Source organism: Paramisgurnus dabryanus, chromosome 20 (assembly GCF_030506205.2).
Source record: "Paramisgurnus dabryanus chromosome 20, PD_genome_1.1, whole genome shotgun sequence".
NCBI lineage: Eukaryota > Metazoa > Chordata > Actinopteri > Cypriniformes > Cobitidae > Paramisgurnus > Paramisgurnus dabryanus.
In genome coordinates, this window is record NC_133356.1 from 35,252,608 (window position 1) to 35,279,983 (window position 27,376).

A 27,376-nucleotide genomic window follows, 5' to 3' on the forward strand; every position below is an offset into this window, starting at 1 on the left:
TCTGTTTTTGGATCATTAAAATCCATTATATCATTATACATTTGGTTAAAGCGCATTCTGAATAATAATTTGGAGCAGCATATTTTGCTTATTTTTCAAAGTATTAAAATATCTTTTCAATTCAATTTTTATTTATATAGTGCTTTTTTCACAATTGGTAATTTTTTCAAAGCAGCTTTATATTAATAGAAGCAGGGGAAAATACAGAAAAATCTACAGACAATATAAGTAATAAAATACAAAATACAGCGGCTATGAATAAACTTTACAAGCGAGCGTTTTAGTAATGTATCGTATACAAGAGGGTGTTTAAGCCAATGTCGGCTGAGTCCCTGGGGTTGAAAAAAGCCCTAGGAGATAAACCTCCCGACTTTATTTAGATAGATAGTTTATTGTCCTGTAAACAGGAAATTTGTTTTCACAAACTGTCATACAGCACACGCAGCTAGTACAAACATATATACACAAAAACAACAACAACAAAACACAAGATGGTGAATGTTCAGCTTTGTAACTTATTGAGGATTGAGATCGCCGATGGTACAAAGCTCTTTTTGAAACGAGCCCTTCTCCTTGTCAGGGTCCTATACCTGCGGCCTGAGGGCAGGAGAGTGAAGTTGAAGTTGAGGGGGTGCTCTGTGTCCGTTGTTATAGATTGGGCTATTGCTCTGTCATTAAGTTCTGAAATGTTAGGTGTAGAGGAATGTATTATTTTTGAAGCTATGTGTGTGATTTTACTGAGTTTGTTTTTGTTAGTGACTGACAGCATAGTGTAAAAACTAGTGGAGCAGTATAACAAAATGGGCTGGATGATGCTCATATACAGAAGTAACAGAAGACGAGGGGCAATGCAAAGGGAGCTGAGTTTTCGTAGAACATGCAGACGTTGTTGTGAGCGTTTTTGGATGTCTGTTATGTGATGGTCAAAAGTGAGCTTGTTGTCCAGGGTGAGTAGAGCCCTGCACGGGCTTAAAACTCCAGCCCTAACCCGGCCCTGACCCGACATGTTCAAGCCCTACCCGACCCCAGCCCGACAATGCCTGCAATTTTTTCAGCCCGAACCCGACCTGACCCGAGACCAATATCAATTACTTTTAAGCTCTCTCTCTGACGCGCGCGCTCTTTGATGCGTGCTCTCTCTCTCTCTCGGACACGCGTTCTCAAACATAATAAGAGGTGAAGTATAGCTTTAGCCTACAGAAATGCTTATTGCTTTAATGTAGGGAGTTATAATAGCTCATTGTTCACAGTTCATATTTATGATCTTACAGTCCATCTTACAACTGACTGTATTCTTCAGAAAGCACTAAATAACTTCCCTTCCCTTACCTGTCGCTGTTCAGTGTGCAATTAATAAATAAAAATTAGTATGACGTTAATTTTTAAAAGTGTGCGAGGTCCGTGCACGTCATCCGCTAGCAACACAGAAAATGGCAAAAAGCGCAATCGGCTAAACGACCATTAAATATTAATATGACGTTGATTTTTTGTTTTTATTAATTTATAGTCCATAAACTTATCAACAAAACATCGATTAAAATTAAGAGACAAATTATATGAAACGAAATTTATTTTAAAGTAGCAAGAAAAACTTAAATTAAACTCGGAAATAATGTCTGACCCATTACAATTCTACCTTCAAATTGACCTTTACAACGCCCTATATGGCGTTTAAAATTATGGTCTATCTTTCGTATTAAGCTAACTAAATTTAAACAAAACATAAACAACATTACAACAATATTCAAACCCAACAATACTCAAACATAAATATAAAACAGACATTATCTTTAAGGATACATAAAACAATCTGATATAGCGTTTATAATAGCTGGTTGGTAGATGTTTACTATTTTTGGCAAAACCTCCGTTGCAAACCTCCATTTACCTGAATAAAAATAATTTTTACTTTGAAAATGATGCGCTGTCACATTAACATGAGCTGTTCGTTTACATAAGACTCCATCTACGTTCATTTACACTGCAGCGCAACGTCTGAGTTCTCAAACTAAAACAGGGTCTGCAGCTTTTGCGAACGAATCCGTTTATGAGGGACCCGACGGGCTTGCAGGGCTCTAAGGGTGAGTCCAAGGTATTTGAATTTCTCCACCTGTTCTATGATGTTGCCATGAATGGAGATCTGACTGAGACCTAAAAATACTGGGCGTGTCACTCCTAAATTTAGGAATCCTAATTTTTTTCACTAAGAGTAATTCACAAAGCATTTTAGCCCTAAAAGTAGCACCTAAGTCTGGGACAGCTTAAAAGAAGTCGAGAGGACTCCTAACTCACTAAGACCTATTCACAAAGGATCTTAAAATGCCTTAGGTGCTGATCCTCCTTAACATGGACAGTTTCACCAACTCAAAAGCATTGCACATACTTAAAAGCACACTTTAATGTAAGCATATTGTTTATACCATTTGTTTCATAATTCATTACATTCATGGCAAGCAGGAAGTTTTTTAGAATTACATGAAACAATAATGAAATTAAATATTTAATATTATAGGCATACCTGTTGCCATGCTAGTCGGTTTAAAGGCTGCAATCTCAACCCTCTACTGCGATTGTAATGCATACCACCGCCTCTCGCAGTCGTCCGGGGTCCGCGACACAAGCGGGAATGCTGCATTGATCTGCAACAAATCCTCTCCCATCAGTAATGCGCGGGTTGATCCGAAATGAGCGGATGCCTAAGGTCACCCGCTGATTTTTTGCGGTCCGACTTGCGGGCGGGTTAGTTGAAAACGTTGGTCGGGTGCCGGTTGTTTTGTACATTGACCCGCGCATCATTGTCTCGCATGTCTCACGCTTAGTTTTGCTTGATATCTCAGTGCCGAATTTCCCTTTTATTACGTTTCTTTTTTCCAGCACCAACTGGGACAGCAGCAGTAACTGATCCTGCATCCAGTTGGGCTTTCTTTTCCGTTTTGGCGAGTTCATAATCCACCGTCATTTATTTATTACATTAGGATTCTTTAATATGGGCAACATTTCCTTGCTTTAAGTAGTATATTTAGGCTAATAGGATGTCAATAAATCAAGCAAGTGTTAAAGTAATGTCGTTTTTTATTATTAGGCAATTGCCGGTTTTCATTTGGGTATTAGGCTACCTTGATTTAATTAAATTTCATTCACGACTTTTCTTAAATATATGCATTTCGATGGCATTACTATTATTATTTTGTGTAGGACACAGACATATTTCGATGTTGTAATTCCATGATTTGGTGCGTCTGTGTTATGTTACGCATGACAGCCCTGTCATCTAACAACCAATCACCGTGGTCATTGCGAGGCAGCTCGTGCATGAGAATTGACGTCATCCGTAGCAACGAAGACTCACTCTTAGTTTAGGAGTTATCATTTTTCCTTACTAAAAGTAGGTCTGAAAGGCGTTGTGAAATAACTTTTAAGAGAAAACTCCTAGCTAAAATCTTTTAGTGCGATTTAGGAGTACTCTTACTGTGCATTCACACCAGCCGCGGAAGAGGCGGCAAGCGCGGATGATTTACATGTTAAGTCAATGCAAACACGCGATTAGGCATCCTGCGGCGCGGTGCATGCGGTAGCCGCGGCGCGGATGGCGCGGAACGCGCGGAAGCCGCGGGGCGTTCCGCGCGGTCCGCGCGAATTGAGCGTTGCCGCGGGAAACGCGTGAGTTCAAAAATCTGAACTTTGGCGGAATTCCGCGCCGCGTTAACCAATCAGGAGCTTGCTGTAGTAGTGACGTGATTACAGGAAGCGAGCGGAGTGGTGTAGTCTCCGCGGAGTCGCAGAAGCCCCTCCCATGACGCGGATTTCCGCGTGAATTTCTCGAATGACTAGAATTTCACGCGCGGCGTTCACGCGCGGATTAAGCGAGTAAACTCAAAATGTTCAAGCGGCAAACTGGACGCGGTTCACGCGTTTTTGCCGCCTCTTCCGCGGCTGGTGTGAACCCACAGTTAGTGGTAAGATAAAATGCTTTGTGAATACGGCCCCATTTCTTTTGTTTTCTCAACATTGAGATGGAGAAAATTGTCTAGGCACCAGTGTGTTTAGTGTGATATTGTATCGTGGTAAGCAGCAATGGTGGTATGATCATTGAGAAGAGCCAGAATTGCAGTATCGTCGGAGTATTTGTAGTATGTTGTGATGGGTGAAGGACTAATACAGTCATTGGTGTAATTAATTCCTTACATTTATATAGCGCTTTTCTCAGTACTCAAAGCACTTTACATATGAACAGGGGAATCTCTCCCAATGTGCAGCATCCACCTGGATGATGCGACGGCAGCCATATTGCGCCAGAACGCCCACCACACGCCAGCTTATTAGTGGAGAGGAGATAGAGTGATATAGACAATTAGTATGAGGGATGGTTAGTAGGCCAATGGGCAAGTTTTGGCCAGGATGCCGGGGCACACCCCTACTCTTTTTCAAAAGACATCCTGGGATTTTTAATGACCACAGAGAGTCAGGACCTCGGTTTAACGTCTCATCCGAAAGACGGTGCTTGTTGACAGTATAGTGTCCCCTTCACTATACTGGGGTGTTAGGACCCACACAGACCACAGGGTGTTACCACAGACCCCTGCTGGTCTCACTAACACCTCCCATCCAAGTACTGACCAGGCTCAGCCCTGCTTAGCTTCAGTGGGCAAGCTGTCTTGGGCTACAGGGTGATATGGCTGCTGGTGTAGAGCGTGTAGAGGAAGGGAGAGAAGACACAGCCATGAGGAGCTCCAGTGTTAATTATAATGGTGTTCGATATGACAGACCCTATCCTCGCCTGTTGCTCAAGAAACTGTGAATCAGATGGATGTAATTAGGTGCAACATTGAGTTGGTGTAGTTTTCTTATCATCTGATGACGTTGGATTGTGTTGAAGGCTGAGCTTAGGTCCACAAAGAGAACTGCAGCAGAGTTACCAGATGTTTCCAGATGTTGAAGGAGGGTATGAAGGAGACATACAACAGCATCCTCCGTCCCTCGCCTGGCTTTGTAGGCAAACTGATATTTGTCCAGCTGTGGATTGACAGTTGACAAGATTTTGCGGAGCATCAATTTTTCATAGCATTTGCTTACTATGGGTGTGAGAGCAACAAGCCTGTAATGGTTGAACTCTGACGGGCGGGGTTTCTTTGGTAGAGGAATGATGGTAGAGATTTTCCATAGGGTGGGCCACCATGCTGTACTGTATGACTCATGCATTATTGAATAGAAAATCGGGGAGAGATCCATTGCACAAAGCTTGAGCACCCTGGCAGGGATGCCATCCTGCCCCATGGCCTTGCCAACTTTGCACCTAGTCAGCTCCTGTCGAACATCTGCCTCTGTAAACATCTACTTTTGATAATCTAGAGATAGTTAAGAGACCAGAATTTTGCGACTGCAGTGTATGTGATAGATTGTATTCTGATATTTATTCTCTAAGATACGAGAATGCTAGGCCATTAAAGGCTTTGTAGGTGATTAGTAGTATTATAAATTGTATGTTATATTTGACTGGTAGCAAGATGCCAGAATTGGGCTTATGTGGTCATACTTCTTAGAACGAGTAAGCACTCTTGCAGCGGCGTTTTGAACTAGCTGAAGCTTGTTTACCTGATTTGCATTGCATCCCCCGAGTAACGAGTTACAATTGTCTATTCTAGAGGTCATAAAAGCGTGGATAAGCTTCTCTGCATCTGATGCAGACAGCATATGGTGTATTTTTGAGATATTTCTCAGATGGAAAAATGCTCTGCGGCAGACATTGGAGATATGACTATCGAAGGACAAATTGCGGTCAAACACCACACCTAAGTTCTTAACCGTGGAAGATGGCATCACAGTGCAGCTACCTATGGGCAACTTGTAATCTGACATATTTTGTTTTGAGCGATTTGGTTTAATAATAAGTATCTCTGTCTTATTAGAGTTTAGCATAAGGAAGTTATGTGCCATCCAGTCACTTATATCAGTGGTTCCCAACCTTTTTAGCCCTAAGTACCCCCACAGCCCTATCAGTAAGGCTCAAGTACCCCTTCATCGAAAACTAAACCAAAGTTGTGTTTTAAAGACAAATAATTAGTAATATTAATTAATTAATAACTTAATTTTAAACATTAAAGTAAAAATTACTGACTGATGAAGCATGTTTATTTCAACAAACAACCATCATTGCGATCAGTGTTTGCATTTTATCAGTTCATTTGCATTTTAAAAGACACACCCAAAAACGGCACATTTTTGCTCAGGCCTATAAAATGTCAATTTTGACATGCTATAATTAATTATCTGTAGGGTGTTTTGCGATAAAACTTCACATACGGACTCTGGGAATGCCAAAGACTTATTTCACAAATAAAATTAAAAAATCATCATATGACCCCTTTAAGGGCCAGATTTACTAACAGCTGGTGCAAACCATCGTTTTGGCGTTCATAACGACTGATCTTACTAAAGACACGCAGTAGATATTTAGCTCTGAAAAGGTGTTACTTTTGCGACCTTATTGCATATGCATTTGAAGAAGTTTTCCTTTTAGAAGCAACATTAATGTGAGGAGAGTATTAAATTTTGCCAGAGGAACATACTTTAAAAAAAAATATATATAGTTTTGCCAAACCTATGCTACGTTTAATTTGCTGGAGAAAAGAGGAGGAGAAGTCACGAGGAGAAGTCAAATCAGGTTTTTCAAAACTTCTTTTACCCGTCATCTTTTGTCCTCCGTCCTCCGGTTCTTAGTGTGCTTTTAGCTGGATTTTCACACTCGGCAGTCTGCATTTTCATTGCAATGTCCTGCCGAGGTCTCTGTACTAATTTGCGCTGCTCTTAGTAGACTGCAATGGTCATTATGGAAATGTGCTTATGTCATTATTGTGCCTGTGTATTTTATTTGCGCTTTTGTAGTAAATCACACGCAAATCGTTCTTGAGTTGGACATCGCTAATGCGTTTTGGAGCATGCAGCGCATTTACTCACGACGGCTAATAATATTAATAAGATTAAAATTACATTTAAAGTTGTCCTTTTTACAATGCTTTCCTCACAAAAATCAATCTTATGTCAATGACTGGACGAACAAAATATATTTTTATTAAAAGTAAATGAGATCAAAGCAAAATCTAAATCTTTTCGCGTACCCCCTGGAGACTCTTCACGTACCCCCTGGGGTACGCGTACCCCCGGTTGGGAATCACTGACTTATATCACTAATACAGTCAGTATTAGTTTACAGTTAGTTTACAGAATTGGTGTCGCTAGGTTGTAAAGCTGGGTATCATCCGTATAGCAGTGAAAACTTATGTTATGTTTCCTGATAATGTCTCCTAGAGGTAATATATATATATATATAACGAGAACAGGATACTGATTCCTGCGGTACACCGTATTTAACCTGGAGTGATATGACTCTTCCTCATTTACATAAATAAAATGATAGTGATTGGTTGGATAACATGATAAACCATCATAACGCCTGACCACTAATGCCAACATAGTTTTCTAGTCTATTGAGTAAGATTGTGTGATCTATTGTGTCAAAGGCTGCACTAAGGTCTACTAATATAAGAATTGAGATTTAACCACGATCGGATGTTAAAAGGAGGACATTTGTAACTCTAAGCAGCGCTGTCTATGCTATGCATAGCTGTGCTATGGTGGGGCCTTAATCCTGATTAGAACTTTTCATACGTAGTGTTATTCACTAAGAATGTGCGTAGCTGGCTTGCCACTATGTTTTCCAATATTTTCGAAAGAAAAGGTAGATTTGAGATTGGTTTGAAGTTATTAAGATCTCCCTGGTCAAGGTATGTTTTTTTAATGAGAGGTCTGATAAAAGCTGTTGGAATGTACCCTAGTTTTAGCAATAAGTTAAATATATTTAATACTGGGTCTGACACTACAGGGAAAACCTCTTTAAGTAATTTTGTGGGAATGGGGTCTTAAATACAGTACGATGATTTGGATGATGTTACTAATTTAGAGAGCTCTTCTATTGTAGTAGCTTTAAATGACTCAAGATGTTCATGGTAATCTAGTATAAATTGTATTACTGGGTAGATTGGTGGCTGCTTGCGTAGCTAGATGTTTTCCCTAATAACTGAATTTTGTTAGTAAAGAAGTTCATAAAGTTGTTACTACTGTGTTGAAATTTTGTATCAGTTTCTGTTTGTTCTTTGTTTCTACTCAGTTTCACAAATGTACTTAAGAGGAAACGTGGGTTATAATGATTTTCTTTAATGAGTTTGCTGACATAGGTAGATCTGGTGGTTTTTATAGCCTGTAGTCTGTATTGAACACTCTTTCCATGCTGCACGCCATTCCTCTAACTATGTACTTCTATAATTTCGTTCCATTTTTTACCGAGAGAATTTAGAAGATCTATAAATGCTAGTCCTAATGCATCTTTTGGGTTATCAACCTGGATATTAAAGTCCCCAGTGATAAGAGCTTTATCTACAGTGACTACTATCTCAGACAAGAAAATCTGCAATTTCTTTAAGAAAGTCTGAGTGGTGGCCTGGAGGTCTGTAGATCGTAGCTAGCACGAAAGTAAGCTGTTTGTTGTTACGATCAGTAATTTCCATATTTAACAACATTATTTCAAATGAATTAAATTTTAGTTCAGATTTATGATTTACTTTTAATTAGGGATGCACCGATAGGATTTTTTTGGGCCGATACCGATACAGATTTAAACAGACAACTTCTGGTCGATACCGATACCAATATTAAACACTTGTATACACTATTTTACAGCTGGTCTATAAGCTAGTTTATTTCTGCATCAAATTATTTTTACTGAACATGGATTGGATCTAATTAACATTCAACTGACCAACATAATAAGAGAGGCACAAATTAAGCTAAAACAAATATAATAAGACAGCATGACAACCTTAAAAGGTGGTTTTTGCTATCCAGCATTTATTTTATTAACAACATTAACTAATTTTTTACATATAATGGATTTCTTTATGCAGTTAATTAATAAACAATCGGTATTGGCCTTTCTCGTGCTATTGCTGATATGCCGATGGTTTAAAATTCATCAAAAATCGGCCGATAAATATCGGCGGCGATACATCGGTGCATCACTATTTTTAATAATTTATTGAAGATTGTAGCTACACCACCCCCTCTCCCCTTTAAGCGAGGTTCGTGCTTGTAATAATATTCTTGTGGGGTGGATTCATTTTGACATTTGTATTTCATTTAAATAGAATAACATCCACACCATGCCATATAAGTGTTAAGGGGAAAAATTAAATGTGTAAACTTACTGACTGTATTGGAAAAATAAACAAAAATGGCATATGTGCATAATTTGGAACATGATGTATTTATCTCACAAAAAAGTAACTTCACATATGCACTTTATATATCCATATAGAACAAAGCATTGTAATAATGATAGGAAGTTGTTGGTGATTGGGTCTTGTGGACCTAGGGGGCAGCACCTCATAAGTGGGAGGTGTCTCTAAACATCGAGTGAACTTTGCTTAATTTATTGTTACACTTTATCATTAAATTCTGTTGTTTCAGATGATATCAAACAAGACCAGATTTAGATTCTTTGTGCATGGAAAACATAACATTTTATACACAGTTTATAAGCGAGATTCAAGGTGCTCTGAGCTGAGAGAATGAGGATGGGGGAGACAGGAAACAGATGTGAGTAATCTTGGTGAGGTGTGACTTTTCTGTCTCCGCAAATTGTCTTGGTTTGTCTTGGACGTAGATGTGAAATCTTTTTAGAAAGATTTCAGATGTTGATTCAACAGGACTTGATGTTAATTCAACAGAATGTTTTTAGAAAATGGTTCCCTCTGGATTCAGCTATTTGGAGGTTTGAGCTACCTTTAGTCAGGATTTGACACCATCCTTACACTATCATGAAGTTTAAAAATCCCAGTGTACTGATGTAATTGTTCTCCGGTCTCTGATAGAATCTGCTGGCTTGTTTCCGAAGCGGTTCAGACAGTTTTACAGGAGATGCATGTGAAGTGAAAGTAGCAGCCCCTTCACATTCCCCCTCTGCAGAGGCTGAGTATATGAGGATCCGTGCCATGGCCCAGCAGGTACCTGTACACCTCACATTGTTTAAAGACATTACTCAGACAGCATTATCTAACAATTGCCGCACAAATATACTCTATTACACTATTCAAAGAAAAGTTACAGGTATAAAACTAATAGCTCTGGCTTTAAATTGCTAACCTTCTTACTTGTGGTAAAATCACTTGATTAAACAGCTATTATGTGTGTGATTCTTTGATAAAATAATATTATCTTTTATAAGGTCTTCATGCTGGACACACAGTGCTCACCTAAAACTCCAAGCAACAAGGAAGGGTTTGAGCACGCTCAATCCTGTGTGCTGATTATTGAGCTTCCTGACGATCAGCATTCAAATGGTCACACCCAGAAGAGGTCAGTGGATCAACATTTAAACATTTACTACAGACAATTTTATTTTGTGTATTTGGTATAATACAATGTATTTGCATGGTTTATTGTAGTAATATACTTAGAAGAAAGCCAATGCTAAATAAAAAACACATAAGCGAGACAAACAATTTCATACAACAAACACACAAGACAGTGCTACCGGACGCTACAAGAGCAGAGCCCCCAAGAGCAGTGTTTTTATGGTTCAAAAAACACATTATTTTCCACATTCCAGATATCCCTGCCTTCCTCAAATGCTCTGATTTTGTACAAAGCTCACCGTGCTGTGTCCCCAATTGGCCAGCTTACCAGTACATTGTGATTGGCCTGAATACCTCTGATGTCAGACGGAAATGTGACGGTCCTTAACATGTTTAGCTCACATATGCTGACAGGAGTTAATATCGAGTTTACTACCTTATCAATATGAGACAAATCCAGAAAATGCAGATGACCAAGCTGATCGACAGTGCTGGGCAGTAGCTTCACTACAAGTAGCGAAGCTAGTAGTTTAACTTCAACTTTTTTTGACCAAGTAGTGAGGTAGCTTCCACACAAGCTACAATTTTCCAAACATTTCTGAAGTCGTCCTGAATTTGAGAATAAGCGCATCATTTGAATTGACACAGGACGCCGTTTGTTCCGTATTTTCGAGTTGTGCAGCCTTTATTCATACAAAACATTACCACTCGCATTCTGTGAAGACTTGTACTCTACCTCTGATTGGGTTATGTCACCAAGCCAAGCTAATATAAAAACATGTAATAAATATTACAATTGAAACTATTAATAGAATGTGCTTTGGCGGGCACCTCACAGACTCTGTGCAGGCTACCTGCTGCCTGCGGGCCCACGTTGGAGATCCTTGTGTTAAGATATGTCAGGGCCAGGTGTTTTTGACTAAAGGCAGCTCAAACATGCATTTTATTCTGGGAGTAGGATAAGTCCAGCAAACAGCCCAAAAATGTGAAGTACCTAGGACTACACTACATTATGCTTGTATTGCCTATAATTACCAAAATGCTAAATGGAAACTGAATAAATAATTACATAATAAAACTGGTTAAAAATAATAAAGTAGCTTGGATGTAGCAAGCTACTATTGATGTAGCTTAGCTTGCTACATTTCCCAGGGGGGTAGCTTCAGTGTAGTGAAGCTTCATTTAATGTGAAGTAACTGGTAGCTTAGCTCACTACATTTTCCAAGTAGCTTGCCCAGCACTGCTGATCGATCACCTTTGCCAGGGCGGCTTGAGCAGCACGTAATAGATTGGTAAGGTAAGTGTCACGGTTCGATCCGTGGCATGTTTTGTGTTTGTCTCTGATCCTTGTCACCTGGACTTTCATTGACTGATTACATTAACTCATTACACCTGTTCCTTGTTTGATTGTCTGTGTATTTATACCCTTGTTTTCTGTCATTCACTCACCGGTTCATCGTCGCCTGTTACCTGTTGTGCTCTGTTTTGTTCCAGTTTTACCTGCCTGTTGGTTTGCTCGTGTTTTGTTTGATGTTATTTATTTGAATAAATGTAATTTTGTCCGTAACCTGCAACTGCATCCTCCTTCGTGTTCCTCGCCTTTCGTCCCGATTCCTGACAGTAAGGATACTAAAACATTAAAACCATGTCTGCATTTGTGATTGTATAAACGACAAACAAAAAGTGCTACTCTGAACTGTACAAAACTCGTGTTTGAATCATGGTTTAGTCTGTAGTAAATTCTTTAACTATGAAAACATAGACTACTACAAGCTGTGAGTCAGATGCGGGAGGAATTATGTTAATGACCGTTGTGTCCACGTCAACAGGCCCAGGAAGTCAACTGCTAGCTACAATCCGTGTGTTTGTTGTAGTCCAAGAAAATTGATTTACGTTGGAAACGATAACTTGCGCCATTGGTTACTTTGAGATTAGTACCTTTTGCATATCGTTAACATGTACTAATACACACCTACACACCAAAGGAAATTAATAAAATCGTGAGTAGATAATATGTGCTCTTTATATCTTGGCTCTTAACCACCATAGGCAGTAATAATTACATAGATCAATATGATTAATTATGGTCATGTCCTTTACACATTAGATGTTTCTATGTTTCTGTTCTAATTATTAACAAAAACAAATGCATTCGCTAACAAGAGCTATCAATGAGCAATATAGATATATAGCTCAAATGCAAGACCCCCTGAGTGCATCTGACATTTTTTCTTGTAAATGAGCACTTTTTCATCAGACTCTTAGTGGATTCTGCCAACAAACCTATATTTCTCAATGACCCGATTAAGCGGATTAAAAGCAAAAGGATTTGAGGCTTTTGCATTTGAGCTCCTCGTATTTTTAAAGTAATTATTGGTCTTTGTTAAAGCTATTCCTAACTTTTTTAGGTATTGTAAAAATCAGTTACTGAGCAAGTAGATAAACAATTAGACTGTTTCCTTACTTTATTATGATTCACGATGGCAAGTGATAATAAAAAAAACATAAGTCTTTCAAAACAAATCATGTTACAGTTCGACAGAAGTCGTCAATCTTTAATCCCCTCAGATGTTGAAAAACAGGTAATGTAATCAGAATAAGCAATTGATTAATGTGAGGTTCCCCAGGTGATTGTCATCAAAAATTGTCCAGATTAAACGCCCCACAAAGTCCGATCCAACCGCTGAATTTATAAATCATTATTATAAGCTTCAGGGTCAAGAAGGCAGTTTTAAGCATAGACTTTTTGGGTTGGTTTCCCGGACAGGGATTAGTTTAAGACAGGACTAGGCCTTACTAAAAACTTACTTGTGTGTATTTTGAGGCAAAACAAAGGGCATTGATGTATTTTAAGATATTTCAGTGCAAGTTGTTTTCAGTTTGGACAGCTCTTACATTTATTTTAGTCTAGGACTAGTCTAATCCCTTTCTGGGAAACCGCCGCTTTATGTATTACTCAACAACTGATATTTGTATATTTTTAACTGAATAAAGTTACATATTGCAACTTTAACTCCCTAATTAAATATTGTTAACAAATGTACCCATACTGTAATGTGCTACCAATGTTTCATGTTCATTATTCATAATAAACATAATGGAGCGGTTTCCCAGACAGGGTTAGATTAATCCAATACTAGGGCTTAGTTATATTAGGACATTCAAGTTGTTTTACAAACATGCCTTACAAAAAACACTTCTGAACTTCATTCACACAGCACTTTGGTCCCAGAAAATACCAGAAAAATTGGCAGACAAGCTTCAGTGTGAACGCAAACACGTCCCGCAAATGTTCTGGCTTCGCTCCCGGAAAGAGTATTGGCGTAAGATATCACACTGAAACCCTCAGTGTGATTGAGAAGCAGAAACAGTGCCGTAAGGGGCATGTTATAGTGAGGACCATGTGCAACTAGGGATGTAACGATTAAATCGCGGGTCCCATTAAAAGTGCCTGTCTGAAATCGATTCTGAATCGCAAGGCTGCGATTCTTTGTTTCATGCACAGCTTGTGCGTGTACTACGGCATTTGGTCAGTAGGAAGTCCTTATCAATCTAAAATCATTATGAGTCTGAGTCATTTATAACGTGCATTTAAAAAAGCAACTTTCATTAAACAAAATAATTCAAAATATTCTTTATTATCATGAAAATACCTGAAACAATCTGAAGAACAGCGATATAAATATTCCTGTAGACATGGAATAGCGTTTGTAATGATACTTCTTCTGTGGCACAAAGGGAGTTTCTGCACGAGAGCGCCCCCTGGCATTCAGATGTGCCGGGATTTCACCGTAATTCATTCAGATTCATTTATTGAGAAAACGCGCATCTGCACGGTTAATCATTACACCCCTAATGGCAACATGAAGTTATGGTTCAGCTCTTTTAAAACCAGGGGTTTACATGCAGATTAACATTCATGACAAGAAATGTCTGCACATCTGGACTGCAGCAGATATCAAGTAGCTCATCACTCTCCACACTGAAGCAGAGATCAGTCAGCAACATAAAAAAATAGCGCGTTACACGCTCATATAAGCTTATAATAAACAAAAATGCCTGCCCGTCAACGCAACAAGATATATCGTTCAGCTTTTCAAAACAGTGTTTTTTAAATGCGCACTTACATTCACATTGACAAATGTCTGCAAACTGGAGTGAAGGTATCTCGTCATATATCAAACTGAGATCATTCACCAGCATATTAGTTGCGCACTCCTTCATAGTCTTATCATAAACAAAAATGCAAGCGAGTGGTTTCTGGAGAGATAAATATTGGATAATAAGCAAACTTCAGATGCTGTGGAGAAAAAAACTACCAAGTGCAGGACTTCACGTCACATGTCTTTATAGGATATTTACGGTATCTGTTTGAATGAAAACACTTATTACGACCAATCTTTGGCATAGTGAATGGACCAAGAATCGAATGATTCCCGACAAATCCCGGATGCATTTACTGTGTATTTTCTATAATGTCTGTGTGAAAAAGGCTCTGGTGTCTGTGCATCTTGAGACATAACATAACATGACACTGATATATTTTAAGATGTGTCAGTGAAGTTTCAGTTAAGACGAATCAAACATGCATTTGAGTCTGGGACTAGATTTAAACACGGCCTGGGAAACCATCCTATTATGTCATTAAAAGTACCATTATTTAAAAAGTAGGTATTTAGATTTCAATTTAAATGTTTTTCAATACATAATCAATTAAGAATAATTTGAGGTTGTTTCTTCTCTTGTTCTTTTATGGTTTCGCTTGCTGGCAGAAAAATTGGGTAAGGCCGCTGCAAACACAAATTGCATGCTGTGCTGTTTATCTTCAGTTTAATATTTCATGATTTAAGTTAACATCAAGTGAACATTTGTTTTCTACAAAAAAGGAAAGTACAATAGATGAAATTGTATTTCTTTATTAATACTTTTTTTTTAATGCGTGTGGCATACAGCAACAATCGCAAAGAACATCTTTGAATGTATTATATAAGCCTTAAAGGGATACCAAGGGATATCCAAGATACATATGTCCATCATCTTTCAGATTAACACATTTGGAGTAATTTTAGTAAATGTTCTTGTGTAAGAAAAATATTCATATTTCAAACTTTTTAAACTATAAGAACTAGCTTCTGCTAAAGACGCCATCTTGGACCTATGCGATTCACACAAGAGTTTAAGCCTAGTGAGCGCTCTTTGCCATGGGTGCGTTGCATAGTGACTCTCATGAGTTGTGTGAGTCAAAGATGGCGTTGTTACCGGAAGCTGGTTTTTATTGTTTATAAAGTTTAAAATATGGATATTTTTCTTACACAAAAACATTTACTTAAATCATTGATTACTTGCAAAAGACCTTTTATTAACCTATTGGAGCAGCGTGGATTACCTCTGTGAAGGATGGGTGCACTTTTTTGGTCATCAAAGTCAGTTGTTGTTTGTAGTTGTTGTTTATTTCATTGTAAGCTTGAAAAATCAAGGATCTTTACTAAAATACTTCCAAATGTGTTCATCTGAAAGATAATGGACATACAGTACTGTTTAAAAGTCTAAGGCCACCATGCCAGAATTAGATTTGTTGTTTTTGCAATGTTATAGTGATCATATATCATTGTTTCTTTAATAGAATACATACAGAAAATACAGGAATTGTATTAGTATATAGTATAGTATATAGTATTAAAAACTGTATATAAATTTAAACGGATGGTAAAACTCGCCTTCCACTTGAGCAATAGCAGGAAACTGCAGGATCTCTTAAACCTAAATGAAATTAAATCCTAATTTCTTTTTAAATGTCTTTTTACTTCATTCTGATCAAAAACCCTCAAGATGTGTTTAGTGCCAAGAGAGGTCACACTAAACACAGACAATGCCTGAAGAAGACATTTAGTCCTTTTTTTACATATTTCCTGTATTTTCTGTTTGTATCTTAATAAAATAGATTGAAAAATAGATATGGATGGACATTAAAACTTCTAAAACAACAAGTCTGGTGGTGATTGCCTAAGACTTATGCACATTACTGTATGTGTCTCGGATTGCTTGAGTGTGAGTACATCATAGGGTAATTTTGATATTTGGCTGGAGTATCGCTTTAATGGTCCTGTAAGTGATTTTTGAAATGCAACTTGACAAGCCTCATCTTCAAAACCCCTTTGCCCAAATATGTGTCACCTGACCCTATGTCATTAAACCCACATGCTATAAAAGATGGACAGGCAGAAAAAAACTTTTGCTGGAGTAGATTTCGACAAAATGGGTAGAATGCTCACCCAATTGTTTATACTATTCACCAAGCTTAGGACTGTCAGAGAGACAGGTGTGAATTATCACAGCACCTTCTTTAATATCTGTCACGTAGTAGGATGTTTCATGCATGAACAAAAAACTTTTACAGCATTTTTATCCACCTCTGTTTTTGATATTCCTGTCACACATGAAAAATATGCTAGTTCTAATGAATCTTTTATGTTCTATGTAGGATTCCCTTCAGGACTCTTGTGGTAAGTTTGCTCTCCCACCAAGTACTGCTGCAGAACCTCTATGATGTCCTCTTAGAGGAGTTTGTGAAAGGTTCTGGGAGCTCTGATGGTCAGGGCAGAGCCACACCAATGTTGGAGCCAAAACCAGACGGTTTTCTTCGATACATCTCAATGCAAAACCTGGCCATCATCTTTGACCTGCTGCTTGATTCCTACCGAACAGCACGGGAGTTTGACACTCGTCCAGGCCTCAAGTATCTGCTCATGAAAGTGTCAGGAGTGTGTGGAGCTGCTAACTTATACCGCCAGTCTGCTATGAGCTTCAATATCTATTTTCAGGTAAATTTTCTGTCTTTCTAGTTATCTCCCACATGCATTTGATAATTCTGTGAAATCATATTTTAATTGAACAAAATCATGGTTGAATGTTAGGAAATATCTATATTTAAGTTGTACTAGAATATTAGAGCTTTAAAACTAAAACAACCAACGCTGGGTCAGACCTTTAGACTGGTCTGACTTTAACCCCACTCACACAGACCTTTGGTCCCAGAAAATACCCGTAAAATTGCCAGACAAGCGTCTGTGTGAACAAAAACTCGTCCCGTTAATCTTCTGGGATCGTTGCCGGAAAGAGGACCTAGTCAGATACTCGGATAACCCTCTGTGTGAACAAGAAGCCGCAAGAATGCCGTAATGGGCATGTCGTACAACAAAAGTTATGGTTCAGCTCCTTACAACGTGAGATAACATGCATATAAACATTCACCACGGGAAATGTTGCAAACTAGATTGAAGCAGTTATCAGGAAATGATAAATGAGACGCATAAACAATGGCAACATGAAGTTGGTTCTCTTAAAATAAGGAATTAGCAACATTCACGACAAGAAATGTCAGCAAACTGGACTGAAGCAGAATCAGGTAAGTTAGCTTGTCATTTACTACATTGAAACAGAGAACATTCAGCAGCATAAAAGAATATCGCGTCACATTCTCATTTGAGCTATAATAAACGAAAATACCCGGGTCATCCCAACAAGATATATCCTTCAGCTGCTTATAATGCGGGTTTTAAATGCATAAAAACAATCACGATGAGAAATGTCTGAAAACTGTATTAAAGCAGAGATCAGGGAGCTCGTCAAATATCCACTCAGAAGCTGAGATCATTCACCAGCATAGAACTGTGCGTTCACGCGCTTCTTTGTAGTCTTATTATAAACAAAAATGCACGCGAGTTGTTTCTGGAGAGAGGAATAATAAATACTTTGCAAACTTTAGACGCTGCGTAGAAGAGAGGGCGGGACTTTCAACAGGTCACGTGTCTTTCCGGGACCATCAGATGCCGTGTAATCTTGGCAGTGTGAATGAACAAAAACTCTAACTACAACCCCAAAACAGAAAAAGTTGGGACACTGTAGAAATTGTGAGTAAAAAAGGAATGGAATAATTTACAAATCTCATAAGCTTATATTTTATTCACAGTAGAATATAAATAACATATCAAATGTTGAAAGTAAGATATTTTGCCAAATATTGGCACATTTTGGATCTCATGAGAGCTACACATTCCAAAAAAAGTTGGGACAGGTAGCAATAAGAGGCCAGAAAATTTTAATGTACATATAAGGAACAGTTGAAAGACCAATTTGCAACTTATTAGGTCAATTGGCAACATGATTGGGTATAAAAAGAGCCTCTCAGAATGGCAGTGTCTCTCAGAGGTCAAGATGGGCAGAGAATCACCAATTCCCACAATGCTGCAGCGAAAAATAGTTTTCTGAGCTTCTCAGAGAAAAAATGCAATGAGATTGAAGTTATCATCATCTACAGTGCATAATATCATTTAAAGATTCAGAGAATCTGGAACAATCTCTGTGCTTAAGGGTCAAGACCGGAAAACCATACCGGATGCCTGTGATCTTCGGGCTCTTAGATTGCACTGCATCACATACAGGAATGCTACTGTAATGGAAATCACAACATGGGCTCTGGAATACTTCCAGAACACATTGTCAGTGAACACAATTCACCGTGTCATTCGCTGTTGCCAGCTAAAACTACATAGGTCAAAAAAGAAGCCATATCTAAACATGATCCAGAAGCACAGGCGTTTTCCCTGGGCAAGGCTCATTTAAAATGGACTTTGGCAAAGTGGAAAACTGTTCTGTGGTCCAACGAATCAAAATTTGAAGTTCTTTTTGAAAAACTGGGATGCCATTTCATCCGGACTAAAGAGGACAATGACAACCCAAGTTGTTATTAGCGCTCATTTTAGAAACCTGCATCTCTGATGGTTTGGGGTTGCATGAGTGCATGTGGCATGGTCAGCTTACACATCTGGAAAGGCACCATCAATGCTGAAAGGTTTATCCAAGTTCTAGATACATATGATCCCATTCAGACGTCGTCTCTTTCAGGGAAGACCTTGCATTTTCCAACATGACAATGCCAGACCACATAGTGCATCAATTACAACATCAAGACTGCATAGAAGAAGGATCTGAGTACTGAAATGGCCAGCCTGCAGTCCAGATCTTTCACCCAAAGAAAAGATTTGGTGCATCATAAAGCGAAAGATGCGACAAAGAAGACCTAAGACAGTTGAGCAACTAGAAGTCTGTATTAGACAAGAATAGGACAACATTCCCATTCCTAAACATTGGTCCTCCTCCAGCTGTTCCTTTATATGCACATTTAACTTTTCTGGCCTCTTATTGCTACCTGTCCCAACTTTTTTTGGAATGTGTAGCTCTCATGAAATCCAAAATGAGCCAATATTTGGCATGACATTTCAAAATATCTTACTTTCAACATTTGATATGTTATCTATATTCTATTGTAAATAAAATATAAGTTTATGAGATTTGTAAATTATTCCATTCCTTTTTTACTCACAATTTCTACAGTGTCCCAACTTTTTCTGTTTTGGGGTTGTATTCCGGAAAAATCCAGGATGCCTGTCCCGTGTATTTTACGGAATCTCTGTGTGAAAAGGGCTTTAGTGTGCTATACTGTAGATCCCTGTTCTAAGGGATTGGTTTTCCTAAAATGGGTCATCCTTCCTACTAATACTACCACTACTACTACCACTATTACTACTATTAAAGCTCCACTGTGTAAGATCTACTCCCATCTAGCGGTGAAAGTCTATATGACAAGCAACTGAATAATACTTTCTAGCCCCCCCATTCGGAACGCGTTTTAACTCGTACGGTGGCCCGGCCGTGTCATGCCAAGGTTAACATGGCTTCCAGTAGCTACAAAGCAAAAGCAATGAGAAAAAAATGAACAATTTGCAATGTCCTTTGCCTGTGATCCATCAAAGCACACCGATTTATGTTTAACATGAAAAAAGTCTAATTGTCATGATATGTCCGCTTAAAATCACATACAAAAAGCAACCATGACGGGTTTAAATGGACGCGAATTAATATTATGTCAAAGTACAATGCTTATGTTTTAAGTAAACGTTACATGTCCGTGTATATGTAAGAGCTTTCTCTCATATTGGTGAAAAAAGATCACGCAACTTTCACACGCTTGTAAAATGAAACGAAAGACGCGCAGATCAGACGCTTTTATCAGAGTATTATGTCAGACATTATGTCAGAGTACAATGCTTATGTTTTAAGTAAACGTTACATGTCCGTGTATATGTAAGAGCTTTCTCTCATATTGGTGAAAAAAGATCACGCAACTTTCACACGCTTGTAAAATGAAACGAAAGACGCGCAGATCAGACGCTTTTATCAGAGTATTATGTCAGACATTATGTCAGAGTACAATGCTTATGTTTTAAGTAAACGTTACATGTCCGTGTATATGTAAGAGCTTTCTCTCATATTGGTGAAAAAAGATCGCGCAACTTTCACACGCTTGTAAAATGAAACGAAAGACGCGCAGATCAGACGCTTTTATCAATGAAAGGCTAAAAATAGCGCTGTCACCGTGTGTTTGTGCTAGAGGTCAGAAAAGATGAAAAACATTTATCTCAGTACCTCAGATTACATAAATGGGCGGAGAGACGGCGTGTGTCTGTTTGAACACATTAAACCACATGCATGTTTACACTAACAAGTGTTATGCATAAATCATGCTAAAGTTAGCCAAGGAACTATAAAACTTCAAGTTTACAACATGGACTGTATAGATGTAAACGAATATGCTGAATTACCTGTGGAGAATATAGAAAGTGCAACTTCAGTGTCCCTTGAGCCCCCTCTTGGAAAACTAACTCCAATAGTGACTTTGGTCTTGATGTTTTTCCTGTCGCGTTGTCGTTTAAAATCCCCGTTTCGCTTCCTTGGCGATTTGTTTTAATGTCCTCGAGAATATGTCTTCAACAGGCTTTCAAATCAAAGCATTAGATCGCAGGTTCATCACGGTGTGCGGTTGATGTAAAATCCGAAGGATTCAGCTACGCAGGTCACAGGCTGGATACGATACGTCATCAAGCCTGGTTTATTTAAATCAACTGAGCATTACATTCGCAAGTCATACGCATATTACATCAATTTACAATTAACTAAAAATAATTGTCAGCTTTATAATTGTTAATATTCTGAAATAAGACTGTCTTGATGACGTATACCGCCTACACATGCAACCTCCGGAGGCTTCAGCTATCGGCCAGCATGAGTGTAGAGTGAAAGCGCGAAAGGCGGAGCTTGAATTTCAGGAATGTCCCTCGTCGGCGAATGTATTTCAAAGATGGAGGCACAACATGGATTCAGCCAGAGAGCGCTTCGACGGTATGCATTTTAAATAGCAGATTCTACACTTACGAGAATACTTTCATTAATGGGTGGGAAGTAATTACACATGAATGAGCACATACTTTTGAAAGAAAACATGGGTTTTTGTTAAGAATTAACTCAATAAAGTACACAGTAGAGCTTTAAGGTTCAAGCCCAGAATGGACGAAGACCGGTATTGAAATTGGTAGTTTTCTTCTTCTTCAGCCATTTCTTCTTCTTCCGCCATTGTGTATATGGCAGCCCATAGAAACGTACGTAGGAAAGTTATGAAACTTTACACACAGTTAGATGACAGTCCAAATGGTGTATCTCAAACCCACATGTGCCACCAATAGTCCAAAATATTCAATAACATTTTTGCTTATAACTTCTGTGGTGTAAGTCATAGAAACAAAATTCTCAAAACGATTTGATTGCATCGTATGACATCATTTTCCGTAATGAAAATGTTTTCAGCATTTTGAATTATTAAAAAAACTACTTTTTCGAACCCCTAGAGCTTGTGTCCGATTTGTGCAAAACTCAATATGTACCATGTAAAGATACTCGTGGAAAAAATGTATGGAATATATGCCGATTTGCCAATCCTTTGTTGTATGCCACTTTTCAACCAATTTTCATACAAATGGGACTTGTTTAGGTGGAGTCCTGAATCATTGCCAACAAAACCAAATGTGCCAGGTTTCGCCATAAGGTTAGTCCGGTGCTGTGAAATAGCCCTGAAAAACAATCACAAATTTCTTCGCAAGCGCTATTCCGATCGACTCTAAACCACCGTAGGAAGTACATTACATACACTTCTGTACTATATGCTAATGCTGCAATGTCAACATTTTCATTGAAAATTGCTAAAAATTTCAAAAATATGAAAGTAAAATTTTTGGGGTTTTAGTGATGGACCACAAAACCAGTCATAAGTCGCACTTAAATAAATGTTATTTATTAACTTTTCGGATTATGTATAAATCTCAATTTCAAATAATTGACCCTTTCAAATAATTGACCCTTGGTTTTGTGGTCCAGGGTCACATATATTGGCGTATCTTCATGAAACTAGCTAGATGTAATCACAATCATGACCTGAGGATGCATGCACCCACGGTTTCATCATAGCGCCACCTAATGGCCTCGAGATATGAATTTTTTTATTTTGCTTAAAGTCGACATCAAACGGAAGTAGTGATTGTCTCCCCGTGGTGACATATATTCCTGAGTGAAACGGCTTCTGAACCTTAAGCTTGAATTCATCCATTGAGAACTGATTGGATCATTTGAAACTGGTTTATGTTTCCTAATCGCTGCAATCTTTTCCTGGACCCCATTCACCTGCCATACCATATAACCCGAAGTAAAGAGAGATCGTTTTGAGGAGGGGAGGAGATTTGTGTTTTTGATTATGATTATGTTTTAAAACCATAATGAAGCCCTCAGATGAATAATTTGTAAAAATACCACAATATGCCAAAACAAATTAAAATGTTTATATTTCAGTTTCATTGTAACTTTTAAACTACTGTGCAAACTTAGATCTAATATCATGCAAATCCGGCCCGCCCCCTCATTTCATCTTGCCCGCGAGAGCTTACAAATTATGTTAATTATGTGGCCCGCAAGAGTTTACAGATAATTTTATTGTTATTATAAGTTTTATTTTTTGCAGGTTATTTCCTACATAGATTTTTTAGCAGCCACCAAAACTAATTTTTGTCCCGCCAAAGTCTTTTTGTAATGTAACTATAGTGATAATGTTGATGATTGCAGGAGAGAGAACGAGCAGTGCCCCGCACGCGTGCACTACTAGAGTGTCTTAATGCGAAGGCTGCAGTGTCCGAGATCGCATTTCCAGGCTGCATACGCCATCAAGACTGTCTTGTTTCAGAATATTAACAGTTTAATATTGTTCTTCGTTTATAGTAAATAGTTGTAATATGTGTATGACGTGCGAATGTAATGGTTAGTTAACTTAAATAAACCAGGCTTGATGACGCTGCATATGTGACCTCCGCAGGCTGCAGCCTTTGGATATAAACGTACAGTATCTGCTCTTTCTTTCTCTCTCGCGTGCCCTTGATCATCAAAACATATACAGGGTGGTAAAAGGTCGAAAGACCAAATCCTATTCAGCGAAGTTATGTTTTTCGTCTCGTTTACAGAAATGTTTTGCGATGTCCATCTGGGCTTACAACGCGTCTATTTCCGCTAAATACACAAACTACTGATCTGTACAACACTTAACTCATGAGATGTCAGTCAATCAGTCAGACACTCAAAGCCAGGTAAAAAAATCACAGATTTTTTGCAAAGAGTGCATGAAATGACGACAGTGAGAGTATCTGTGTCTAATAAATGCATATTGTGGTGGGGATTGTAAAACTCTTTATAAGTTTCTTAAAATGCCTCTAATTTTATTACATACACAATGAAGGATAACAGAAAATTTTGAGTGTGCTCATATACAACGTGTGTTTTTGTTACCACATTTACTTTTAAAATAATCTGTAGAATAGTTGTAGACTTAAATACATTTTGTCATGGCCTGGGCTTCTACTTTCAAAGCTAGGTATTAATTGAGTTATTAACAAAACCAATAGTAATCAAATGCAGTGAAAATTGTGCAATGTACAGTAATAAAAGGGTTGATTCATATATTCTTACAAATACAACCGGCCCTTTGAGAGCAACCTTAATGCTGATGTGGCCCGGGCCAGGATGAAATTGAGTTTGACACCCCTGATATAGATAATAGATTGCTAGGCTATTTCTATGCTATCTACACTTTTATTACAAACAGCAACCTAAACTACAACATAACATTAATGTAGACTTAAACATGGTTATATAATATATATATATATATATATATATATATATATATATATATATATATATATATATATATATATATATATATATATATATATATATATATATATAATTTAGTACATTTAAACATTACTGCAGTGTTTCCCATATATTCATTTATCTGTGGCGGGCCGCAGAATCACAGAATCAACACTGGCAAAAAGATATAAGAACAAAAAAAGAACAAATAGATTTTTCATGATTCCCATTTACATTTTAATTTTACTATTTAAAACGGCTTAATTCATTGCAGCGAGCGCTCAGCGCGCCTCCATCCTCCCTCTCTCGTTGTGTGCAGCGCAACAGCGCGTGCCCCCGGCCCCCTCCCCTCTCTTTGCTGAGCCTGCACGCCTCTCTCACATAACAGTGAAAAGTATTTAACTCTGTGTTCCTCCGTGTACTTTCTCTTTTTCGCGTAAACGTCAACAGTCACGGATGTTACTGACAGAGAAGTCGGTGGCTAATTTAGTTCATCATGAGAGTGACTTAACAAAAGGTTAGCATAGTGTTTCCCACATATACCCGTTCTGATGTGAGTCTGTGTCCGAGCTCTCTCCCTACCTATTATGCGGCATGCCCATGCACGTGTTCTGTAGTAACAGCAACTGTGTATTCTCTCATATTTCTGAATTTGCAACAAATTGTCTGAGCTATACAATAAAATACTATTCGTATTTAAAATAAAAAAGCGCTCATAACACAACAACACTGATGAGAAGAGCAACACCAGTACAGCCTCAATGTAAACGTATGATGATTTTTCAGATAATGTCGGGCTTTAGCAGCAGTTTAAGAAAGAGCTGATTGGATTAAACAAAGAGTTACTGAGTCGTGGGTCGTCACTGGGTCCTGTTTAGTCACTATTTTATAGACAACAGAACAGAAACTATGTAAAAATAGCATCCTAGTTCTGTTAAAATGCAATATAATGTGACGGATCAAAGAGTAAAACACGACGCAATGACGTCACATATATGCTAATCAGCGTGTGACGTCATCGCCGCCACAGTATCTCAAAATCCTGTGGGAAACACTGTTACTGTTTAAAGTTTTACCAGCCTTTGTATGGTAGCCTATTTGCATTGTTTGGCAAAAAGCAGTGTTCCTTTGTTTGTCTGTGTTTTATTGAGCAATTATATGTTAGTCTACATGTAATCCTTATATTGTACTGAAATGAGCTATATTCCTTAAGGCCTAATCCTCCAATAGCCCTTTTTGATAAGTTGTGTCAACGCAGTGCATGCCAGGTTTGTCCTGTGAATCTGAATTAAAAGTGAATTAAGGAATAGAAATTAAAAGAGGTTGCGTCCATGTTATTAGTCTATAGGTTGCATTATAGTGGGCTCTAGCTCTATTGTGTTTGGTATGTGTACCATAATTTACCAGACTTTTACCAGATCATTTGTCTTCTGTATGTTTATGATTCTGACAGTGATTGTTATTGTATTTTGCCATAAGTTTACTGTGCCTATTCAAAGCCCGAGGGCCAACACATAACTTCTAGATTTATAAGCGGCAATAAACGACATTTTGAAATTTTATAATGCCCAGTCATACTTCTGTTATTTTGATGAAAGTAACTCAAAAGTAACGCAAAAGTAGTGTAACTCATTACAGTTCAGAGACAGTAATATTGTAATCTAACTAATTACTTTCAAATGACAGTAATTTGTAATATATAATGTATTACACTTTGGAAGTAACTTGCTAAACACTGTTAGCAACTCCTATATCTCTGCGTCATAACATCGTAGAGACACAGGGGTGGATTGTTTTACTTGTTGCTTGGAGTATAATTATTGTCGGATTTCAATTCACTCCTTAGCAAACAAACAGAGTACCCTAGCAATGTTTAGCAATACTTATATCTCTGTGTAGAGGCACAGGAAAGGTCTTATTTTACTCCTGGCTTTGAGCATATTCATTGATGGATGCCATTTCACTTCCTTGCAACCAGCAAGAATAACAGTTTAATCACACACATCTATGGGTACAGTATCGAATATATAGTACAAGTAACAAAGAACAGATCCGCACAATGAGGAGCTCTCATTTACATGATTTATTAAGTGACGTTGTTTAAGTTATTAAGTGAAGACCCGAAACGTCACTTAATAAATCATGTAAATGGGAGCTCCTCGGTGTGCGGATCTGTTCTGTTACTCCTTAGCAACCAAACAGAGTACCTTAGCAAACATACCCTAGCAAACATTTTGAAAAAACCTATCTCTCTTAAACAGAAAGTCGTAGGGGAGACTTGGGTGAGTTTGTTTTACTTGTGGCTTGAGATATAATCATTGTTGAATGCCAAACCACTCCCTACAGTAGCAACCAATGAGAATACTGTTTAGCAAGAACTGTATCTCTGCATCGGAACATCATAGAGACATGGGGTTCATAATCATTCCCTGGGGATTATCCATCTGTGATGTGTTGGGCTTGACTCCACAATTTCAGCTTGCAGCTATTTTTTATTATTACCAATCTAAAATATTTGACTTTAATTCCACTTAAGGAACATAGTATGTATCTTGTGTTGGTAGAGCAACATGCATAAAAATATGTATTTCTCCTATGTAACTAATTTGTTAGATATGGTTATGTTTATCGTTAGGTATTAAGTTACATGCAGAGAGGAACTGATAATAAACCTACCTGATATATTCATGAGGAAGCCAGAGAGGGATGTGATATATAATGTAGCAGTGTTAACATGGCGCAAACTCCACCCCTACAAATAAATGTGTTCTCAAATAGTCTTTTGGTAATCAACTGTATGCAAATACACTATTTATACAAGTTTTAGTTAACCTGAAACATTGTGTTAACAACTGTTAGTTTATAACGTATTTGACAGAGACTAA

The 27,376-nt window shown here is 38.0% G+C and overlaps 1 protein-coding gene across 2 annotated transcripts in view; it reads left to right on the plus strand.

The window, feature by feature from the left end:
* The window catches only part of arfgef3 (ARFGEF family member 3), a 159,728-nt gene that overhangs the window by 123,265 nt on the left and 9,087 nt on the right, over positions 1-27,376 (plus strand). For both annotated transcript variants that reach the window (XM_065249244.2, XM_065249251.2), the window contains exons 31-33: positions 9,924-10,055; positions 10,277-10,407; positions 16,888-17,227. In XM_065249244.2, coding sequence (XP_065105316.1) covers positions 9,924-10,055; positions 10,277-10,407; positions 16,888-17,227 — 603 coding nt within the window. The remainder of the gene's footprint in view (positions 1-9,923; positions 10,056-10,276; positions 10,408-16,887; positions 17,228-27,376) is intronic.